The following is a 9219-nucleotide window of genomic DNA, read 5'->3' on the forward strand; positions in this document are numbered from 1 at the left end:
AGATTCACTGACGATAGTCTTGGAGGGGAGGATGATCCTTAAACTGTGGAGCATCTTGGACAATACCCCCTCCATGGCACACTCAAGCTGAGGAGCACCTTCAGCAACAGACTGGTTCCACAAAAACACCACAGGATATCCTTTTTCTCTGTGGCTATCAAACTACAACTTCTCCCCCTTCTACAGTGGGGTAGATTGACTGCTGCCCCCCCCCCCCCCCAATCCTGGACTTTCCACTCCACTTTAATTTCTTGTTGTGTTTTATGACTGTTGGCAAACCAATTTCCCTCCCGGGATAAGTAAAGTTCTATCGTATTGTAGCTGCTTTTTACTCCACTAGGACATATGTTTTAACTGCGGGATTGTCGTTTATATGATTTCCGTGAGTTGTACCTGAATCTTGGGGATCAGTTCCATACTGTATGCATGTAAATAGATTTATTTATTGAAATCATATTCTATGTTGCTCTCCAGGGAAATGCTAACTGCATTTCGTTGTCTCTGACAATGGCAATTAGAGTTGAATCTGAATTACCCACTTTCTCCAGCCAGTTGAATTGAATTGAATAATTGAAAATGTATTAGCCAAGTATGTATACATAGAAGGAATCTGCCTTGGTGCTTTGCTCGCAGGTTGTGGGCAAACGAAGAAACAGAAAATTAGGTGCAAGAGTAGGCCATTCGGCCCTTGGAGCCAGCACCGCCATTCAATATGATCATGGCTGATCATCCACAACCAAAGATCTTCTAGCTGAGCTAGAAGATCTTTGTCCACAACGGTGGCTGCGGGGGCCAAGCTGGTTGGATAGACCTTCCTTGTCTGTTTTGATTGGTGGATGAAGAGTGGTCGTGATTGGTGGAGCGTGCGACCGCGGGCCTCTGATTGGTTTATTTCCACTGTGGGACTCTGTGATTGGTCTTCCTGTTGGTCATCTGATTGGTTTGCTCCATTGGGCCTCTGTGATTGGTCTTCCTGTTGGGCATCTGATTGGTTTGCTCCATTGGGCCTCTGTGATTGGTCTTCCTGTTGGGCATCTGATTGGTTTGCTCCACTGGGTCTCTGTGATTGGTTCCATGTTGGGCTTCTGATTGGTTCGTTCCATTGGGTCTCTGATTGGTTCCGCTCCATTGGACCCTTGTGATTGGTCGCTTGATTGGGTTTCTGTGATTGGTCGTCCTGTCGGGTTCTTGTGATTGGTCGCCCTGTCGGGCTTCTGTGATTGGTCGCCCTGTTGGCCATCTGATTGGTTCCGCTCCATTGGACCCTTGTGATTGGTCGCTTGATTGGGTTTCTGTGATTGGTCGCCCTGTCGGGTTCTTGTGATTGGTCGCCCTGTCGGGCTTCTGTGATTGGTCGCCCTGTTGGCCATCTGATTGGTTCCGCTCCATTGGACCCTTGTGATTGGTCGCTTGGTTGGGCTTCTGTGATTGGTCGTCCTGTCGGGCCTCTGTGATTGGTCGGCCTGTTGGGCGGGAAGGGCCGGTCATGGAGGACGCGGAGAGTTCGGTATTGCCGCCGGTGCCGGTGCCGGTAGGGTCGGTGGGGGAAGACGATCACGACCAGGACCAGGAGAGCCGGCAGAGCGCGCAGCTCGACGCCGAGGCGGAGACGGAGGCTGAGAGGCCACAACAGAAGCTGCTCCGGCTGCCGCTGAGCCGCATCAAGGGGCTGATAAAGGCCGACCCCGAGGTGACGCTGGCGAGTCAGGAGGCCGTGTTCGCCATCGGCAAGGCCACGGTGAGCGGGCGGGACGGAGGGGGAGAGGAGGAGATGAGGTTTGAGAGTTACACAGAAAAGCTGGAGAAACTCAGCGGGTGCAGCAGCATCTATGGAGCGAAGGAGGATGATTCAAGAGTTAGATGTGGCCCTTGTGGCTAAAGGGATCAGGGGGTGTGGAGAGAAGGCAGGTACAGGATACTGAGTTGGATGATCAGCCATGATCATATTGAATGGCGAATGGTGCAGGCTCGAAGGGCCGAATGGCCTACTCCTGCACCTATTTTCTATGTTTCTATTCAAGAGAGTTTATTGTCATGTGTCCCAGATAGGACAATGAAATTCTTGCTTTGCAGGGATGGAGGGATGAAAGGATGGGGAGATGTTTTTATGTTTTAATGTTAAATTTCTTCTTTAATGCTATGTTGTATTTTTATTAGTGTGTTGCAAGAACATCTGAATTTCCCCTGAATAAGGGGATTAATAAAGTATTTATTATTATTATTGCGGGATGGGTTTTGGGAGGGTGAGGGGATGGGGATATGGGGAGGGAGGCCACTTCCAGGTATTCAGACATGCTCCCAGCTGACAATCACTTGCACTAATATAATGTAGAGTGATGCGATCACATTTACAATGTTCTTGTGATCCCTTGAATGTTAGATCCAGCAAAGCAATATTCTGAATTCAGAATGTCCGAAGAAGGGTCTCGACCCGAAACGTTGCCTATTTCCTTCGCTCCATAGATGCTGCCTCATCATCTGCTGTTTTTCCAGCATTTTTGTCTACCTTCTGAATTCAAAAGCTCTATGTTACAACTGGTTTAATGTAGCGTGAGATCTATCTGTGCACGTCAAATCTTCCCCTATTTTCCTTCAGAATAATGTCTTCAGGTAGATTTTAATTCAGCGTCTGCATGCTAGGAACAGCTGTATTACACATTGAAGCCTTCTAGTTGGTAATTGGTAAATCCAGATTTATTTACTTTCGAGTTTCCATTTCCGATGATTGTGCCGCAGTTCATATATGCAAGTATTCTCTGATAATAAATAATTACATTGATTATATGCAAGGGAGAATTGATTTTAAATTAAAGGTTTTCTTATTTTAAAAATGCATCAAGGGTCTACTTTTGGGCTGTCTGAGGAGAAAAGGGACAGGCCTGTTTCTGAAAAAGACCAGAGGCCCATTGGAATTCTGTAACAGACTTCCTGGATGATCAAAATGCCCCAATGATGAAACGGCTTGTTTGTTTCTGCTGACAGGAGCTATTTGTTGAGGTGATTGCCAAGGATGCGTACACATTTGCACTGCAAGCAAAACGTAAAACGATCCAGCGGAAGGACTTGGGTGAGTCTGACAGATTAGCTGTCGTATCATGTTCCACAATGTCAGCTTGCATGAAAGTCATTGTTCTTGATGTGCATGACAAACTCGATTTTCATAAGTTCATAAGTGATAGGAGCAGAATAAGGACATTCAGCCCATCAAATCTACTCCGCCATTCAATCATGGCCGATGTATCTTTCCCTCTCAACACCATACCCCTGCCTTAACCCCTAACACCTGTATTAATCGAGAATCTATTTATCTCTGCCTTAAAAATATCCACCGATGGCCTCCACAGCCTTCTGTGGCAATGGAATCCACAGATTCAACACCCTCAGTCTAAAGGTTGAGATTGTGAGATAAGTTGGGGATTGGACGACATTGCCTCAGTCAGTTTTGATTTTGATTTGAAATTGTCCATATTGCTGAAAGATGATTTTGTTTTATCTTTCTTTCAGATCATGCCGTAGATGCTGCAGATGAATTTGCATTTTTAGAAGGCAAGTGTGTTGTGTGTGCATCCCCATCTTTGTCGTGGATCCCTGCTCTTTGGCTCCCACACGCTGTTATCCCTATCAGGAATTTGGGAAATTAACTAAACTGGCTTTTTTAATTTGCTTCTAGTTGTACAGTAGAAGGAATTGTTGGTGCAAGTGACATATTGCATCATTGATGTAAAGACATGACTTTATGTGTTAGACTTTGCTGATGCTAAATTTTGTTTAGAACCAAAAATATTAAAAGTATGAGCCCCATTCTGTTGTTTTTAACCACTTATCTAACCTTAAAAGATGTTTTCAATCTAAAATAACCTCTGGCCTTGTATGTTATAACCTTGCAAATCTCCCTTTAAACACTGCTCAATCAGTGGAATTGGTACTTGGCATATCAAATTATTTCGTGATTTTAAATTGCTCATGTGAGACCATTTCTGTGAGAACTTCTTTCTGCAGATGAAGCAGCTTCACGCTTAGTCTGTGTGTCCCAATTGCTTCAGTGCAATTTTAGAATGTGGTGTCTAACTTTCATTTTCAAATTTGAGGAACAGCACCTCATATTTCGCTTGGGCAGCTTACAACCCAGCGGTATGAATTATGATTTCTCTAACTTTAGGTAACCCTTGCTTTCCCTCTCTCTCCATCCCTCCCCCATCCTAGTTCTCCGACCATTCTGACTGTCTTCCTGATTACATTTGTTTAAGAAGGAACTGGAGATGCTTTAAAATCGAAGGTAGAGAAAAGTGCTGGAGAAACTCAGCGGATGCAGCAGCATCTATGGAGCAAAGGAAATGGGCAACGTTTCGGGCTGAAACGTTGCCTATTTCCTTCACTCCATAGATGCTGCTGCACCCGCTGATTTTCTCCAGCACGTTTGTCTACCTTCCTGATATATCTTTGTATGCTTCGTTGTCACCTTCCCCTAGCTAACAATGATCTATTCTCCATTTTATTTTTACTTCGACCCCTTTGTTATCGCATTTTCACACCTTACCCTTCCACGTCTCTGTCTCTCCCTCTCCCATGACGTCTGTCTGTAGAAGGGTCTCGACCCAAAACATTACCCATTCCTTCTGTCCAGAGTTGCTGCCTGCCCCGCTGAGTTACTCCTGCATTTTGTGTCTATCTTCAGTGTAAACCTGCGTCTAGAGGTCCTTCCAACTCAATAATCTCCATCTTCTGCCTTTGCCATAAAAGCTGCATTCATTATCTTTGTTTACAATGTCCTTATCACATTGTGATGTATGTTCTTTAAAACATTAATTTGCTTTTCTATTTGAACTGGCTTTATCTCCATTAATATAATAATTGTCCAACTGAATCCAGTTTTGTTTGTATTGTTGGCAAGGTTGATCCTCATACTATACCCCATACCCTAGTATTGCTTATAAATGTGGATAGTCTGAATCCTAAACAGAAGTGATCCCGAGCCAAAAGTCGCTAGAATGCTGCGTTGGGCATCAAGTCTTGGCTCGGTGGTAATAGTTTCTGGATTATGGGTTTCGAAGGTCTTTTATTGTCACATGTACCAATTAAGGTTCAGTTACCACATCAAGCACTGTAGCACATTATTTATAGTGACATGGGAGTGCAGGGTGCTAATACAAGGCTTAATGTAAAGTCTAAGCATTTATACTATATGTATTGTCCTTCCACAAAATGTTTTATGATCTATTTACTGTGAACTAATATCCTCTCATAATTAATCTGGAATATCTCAAGCACGTGACCTGAAACATTTCCTCTTTGGAGATGCTGTCTGACTGAATATTCTCAGCAGTTTTACTTGCAGGATTTCATCTTTATTGTATCTTGCTTTTGATTTAACACATTCTTTGTGCGACCATCTGCTTTGCAACTTTCACATAACTCTCTCCCTTGGAAACAAGATATGATTGGTAGTGAATCTGTACAGTGAGATACGCTAATTCTTATAATTGTACTGGAGGATCTGACTTCAAACAGATAAACTTGTTTGAATATAAAAATGATTTTTCTTTCCAAATATGATTTTGCCATACATCAGGATATGTCAAATGTGTAGATTTGGTGTATCACTATTATGATGGGCAGGGCAGTAGTCTTTGCTGTTTGGGTTATATGGTTCAAACGTCTGATGCAAGTTTGTATACATCAGTGAGTTTCCTGTTTTTATTCTTCCAGGAACTCTGGAGTGAAATGAAGAAGGGTTTCACGAGGCCAAAGTAACTCCATTGATAGACATGCACATTATATATGTATATTTTGTATAATTTGTAAAAAGAGAGTTGTACATGTTGTGTGAGTTCAGGCGTGAATGTTTTCATAAATGTTAAATAACTTGCGTCATGAAATTTCTGTGACTTTTTTTCAATATTTCCTTTTCCTATTGAAATTTCCTTTTTCAATATTTCCATGACCTGTCAGATGTGAAAGAAAATCGTACTGAAATAATACTATGTGTCTGATCAGTAGTTTACATGGAACAGATTTACCTTGCAATTTAAACCTCTGCATAGCTAGCACCCAGTGCTTGTGAAGTTTAGACTTTAGAGATACAGAGTGGAAACAGGCCCTGTGGCCCACCGAGTCCATGCCGTCCAGCAATCACCCCACACACCAGCGCTACCCGACACACAAGGGACAATTGACAGAAGCAAATTAACCTATAAACAAAACATTTAAGATGATGTTGCCAAGACACAAGGGTCTGAACTAGAGGGAGAGGTTGAGTAAGCTGGGTCTCTATTCTTTGGAGCACAGGAGGTTGAGGGATGATCTTATAGAGGTGTATAAAATCATGAGAGGAATAGATCGGGTAGACGCACAGAGTCTCTTGCCCAGAATTGGTGAATCGGGAACCAAAGGCAACATGTTTAAAGTGAAGGGGAAAAGATTTAATAAGAATCTGAGGGGTAATCTTTTCACACCATGGATGGTGGGTGTATGGAACAAGCTGCCAGAGGAGGTAGTTGAGGCTGGGACTATCCCAACGTTTAAGACATAGTTCGACAAGTACATGGATAGGACGGGTTTGGAGGGATATGGGCCAAACGCGGGCTGGTGGAACAAGTGTAGTTGGGACATGTTGGCTGGTGCGGGCAAGTTGGGCCGAAGGGCCTGTTTCCGCACTGTATGACTCTTTGCAGTGGGTGGACACGAGAGCACCCCTGGAAAAAACCCAGATGATGACATGGAGAACGTGTAAACTCCGTGCAGACAGCACCCATAGTTAGGATCAAACCTGGGTGTCTGGCGCTGTAAAGCAGCAACTCTACCGCTCCTCCACTATACTGCCCCCCAGGTTATGTTACAATATAAGTGAGCAGAACCTGCAGCAGGGCTGCAAGAGTTCCTCTCGGGGGTGACCCAGCATCCACCATCGGCTGCTTAATAAAGAAACCTTTTTCCATCATAAAGATTGCGCTGGATATGTACAGTTATCTGTAAACAATATTCCACCATTAATAACTCCTTTAGTTAAGCAATGTGTGTCTGCGTGCAGTGGAATCCAGACCGCATTAAGGCATGGGCTGATATGTGGTGAGTGGCATTTGTTGGACGTGTGACAATGATGCCCATTTTCAACCAGGATAACTCATCCATCACTTTCAGTGATATTACCATTGAGTTTCCTATCATCAATGCCCAGAGAGAGAAATACAACTAGTCCAGCCACACTCAAACTGTTGCAGTGAGTGCGCCGACTCCTGACTTTCCAAAACCTTTGCATTGTCTAAAAAGCAGAAGCCAGGAATATGACGGAACACACTCCCATTGCCTAGAGGATTACAGGTTCAACGGTAGACTAAGCTGAATAACAGCTGGGAAAAATCAGTTCAGTGGCACCCAGAGCTTGGGCTACTTCAACAGCACTCCTAAACATGCAACCCCCCCCCCCCAAGAAGGACTATGGCAGCAAGTACATGAGAATATTACATCGGTAGAACCTCATCCCATGATCTACATCGTTAATTTTGCCTCAGTGGCTGTCTGAATCCTAGAACTCCTTACCCCAAACCAATGAGGGGGTTTGTGCAGAAGAAGGACTGCAGCAGTTGAAGAAGGTAGCTCACCATTACTTGTTAAAGGGGAATTAAGGAGCGCCAATAAATGGTGACCTTGCCAGCTGTTCCCATATTGATGTTCATTAGTCACAGGAGTAGAATTAGGCCATTCGGCCCATCAAGTCTGCCCTGCCATTCATGCAGATAAAGGATTGCAGCTGCTCAAGAAGGTAGCTCACCACCACTTATTCAACGTCTATTAAGGAGCGTCAATAAAAGTTGACCTTGCTAGCTTTTCCCATTTAGGTTTATAAGTTATAGGTGCAGAATTAGGCCGTTCAGCCCATCGTGTCTACTCTACCATTCAATCATAGCTGATGTATCTTTCCCACTCAACCCAATTTTCCTGCCTTCACCCAACTTTCGACACATTTACCAATCAAGAGACTCAATCTCTGCTTTAAAAATACCCGATGATTTCGCCACTACAGCTGTCTGTGGCAATGGATTCAACAGATTCACTACCCTGTGTCTCAAGAGATTCTTCTCCAACTTTCTAAAGGTATGTCCTTTTATTCTGAGGCTGTGCCCTCTAGTCCTAGACTCTCCCACTACGGCAAACATCCTCTCCGCATCTACTCTATCCAAACCCTTCACTATTTGGTGGGTTTCAATGAGATCCCTCCCTCATCCTTCTAAACTCCAGCGAGCATGGGCCCAGAACCGTCAAATACTCATCGCATGTTAATCTGATTAGCCCTGGGATTATTCTCATAAACCTTCTCTGGCCCCTCTCCAATGCCAGCACATCCCTCCTCAGATATGGGGCTCAAAACTGCTCAATACTCCAAATGCTGTCAAACCAGTACCTTATAAAGCCTCAGTGTCACATCCTTTCTTTTATAGTCTAGTCCTCTGGAAATGAATGCTAACATTGCATCTGCTTTCCTTACTACCGATTCAACCTGCAAATTGACCTTTTGGCAATCCTGCACCAGCGCTTCCAAATCCCTTTGCACCTCTGATATTTTGTAAATAAAAACAGCTATTGTTGGCTTTAGCTGATCTCTCTTCAGCACAGGATTTCTGTGCTGCTTCCTGGGTGTGGGAATGATAGAGGTTGGAACATGTGGGCTATAGTGGGATGGATTTTCTTTCTAAGTAAGAACCTGATGTGGTGTTTATCCTCTTCGTATAGTCGCATGTAACCTACTTTGCTGATTTAGTGTCACCTGCCTGGATTGTGTTTCCTCATTGTTAAACCAACACAAACGTGTCAGGAGTTTAAAATACTCTGGAGAGAAATTGCTGAGCTGTACAAAGAATATCATTAACCTGTGAGTCTTTAGAGCTACAGTGTGGAAACAGGCCCTTCAGCCCTCCGAGTCCACGCCGACCAGCGAGCACTTAGCACTATCCTACGCACTAGAGACAATTTACAATTTACAGAAGCCAATTAACCTACAAACCTGTACATCTTTGGAGTGTAGGAGGAAACAAGAGCACCCGCTGAAAACCCACTCAGTCACAGGAAGAATGTACGAACTCCGTACAGACAGCACCCGTAGACAGGATTGAACCCGGGTCTCTGGCGCTGTGCAGCAGCAACACTACCGCTGTGCCAACCTGCCGCCCTAAAGATTGTGTGGTTGTCAGATTTTTAAGGATAATCCTGCCCATGGAATAATTG

The 9219-nt window shown here is 44.1% G+C and overlaps 1 protein-coding gene across 1 annotated transcript; it reads left to right on the top strand.

Annotated features, from left to right (window-relative positions):
* The first annotated feature begins 1471 nt into the window (after window positions 1-1471).
* Window positions 1472-5866, top strand: pole4 (polymerase (DNA-directed), epsilon 4, accessory subunit). Its single transcript, XM_055658343.1, has 4 exons — window positions 1472-1738; window positions 2983-3067; window positions 3505-3546; window positions 5707-5866. The coding sequence occupies exons 1-4, from the start codon at window positions 1487-1489 to the stop codon at window positions 5718-5720; spliced, it is 393 nt and encodes a 130-aa protein (XP_055514318.1). The 5' UTR covers window positions 1472-1486; the 3' UTR covers window positions 5721-5866.
* The last annotated feature ends 3353 nt before the right edge of the window (window positions 5867-9219 follow it).

This window comes from Leucoraja erinacea, chromosome 29 (assembly GCF_028641065.1).
Source record: "Leucoraja erinacea ecotype New England chromosome 29, Leri_hhj_1, whole genome shotgun sequence".
Classification (NCBI taxonomy): Eukaryota; Metazoa; Chordata; class Chondrichthyes; order Rajiformes; family Rajidae; genus Leucoraja; species Leucoraja erinaceus.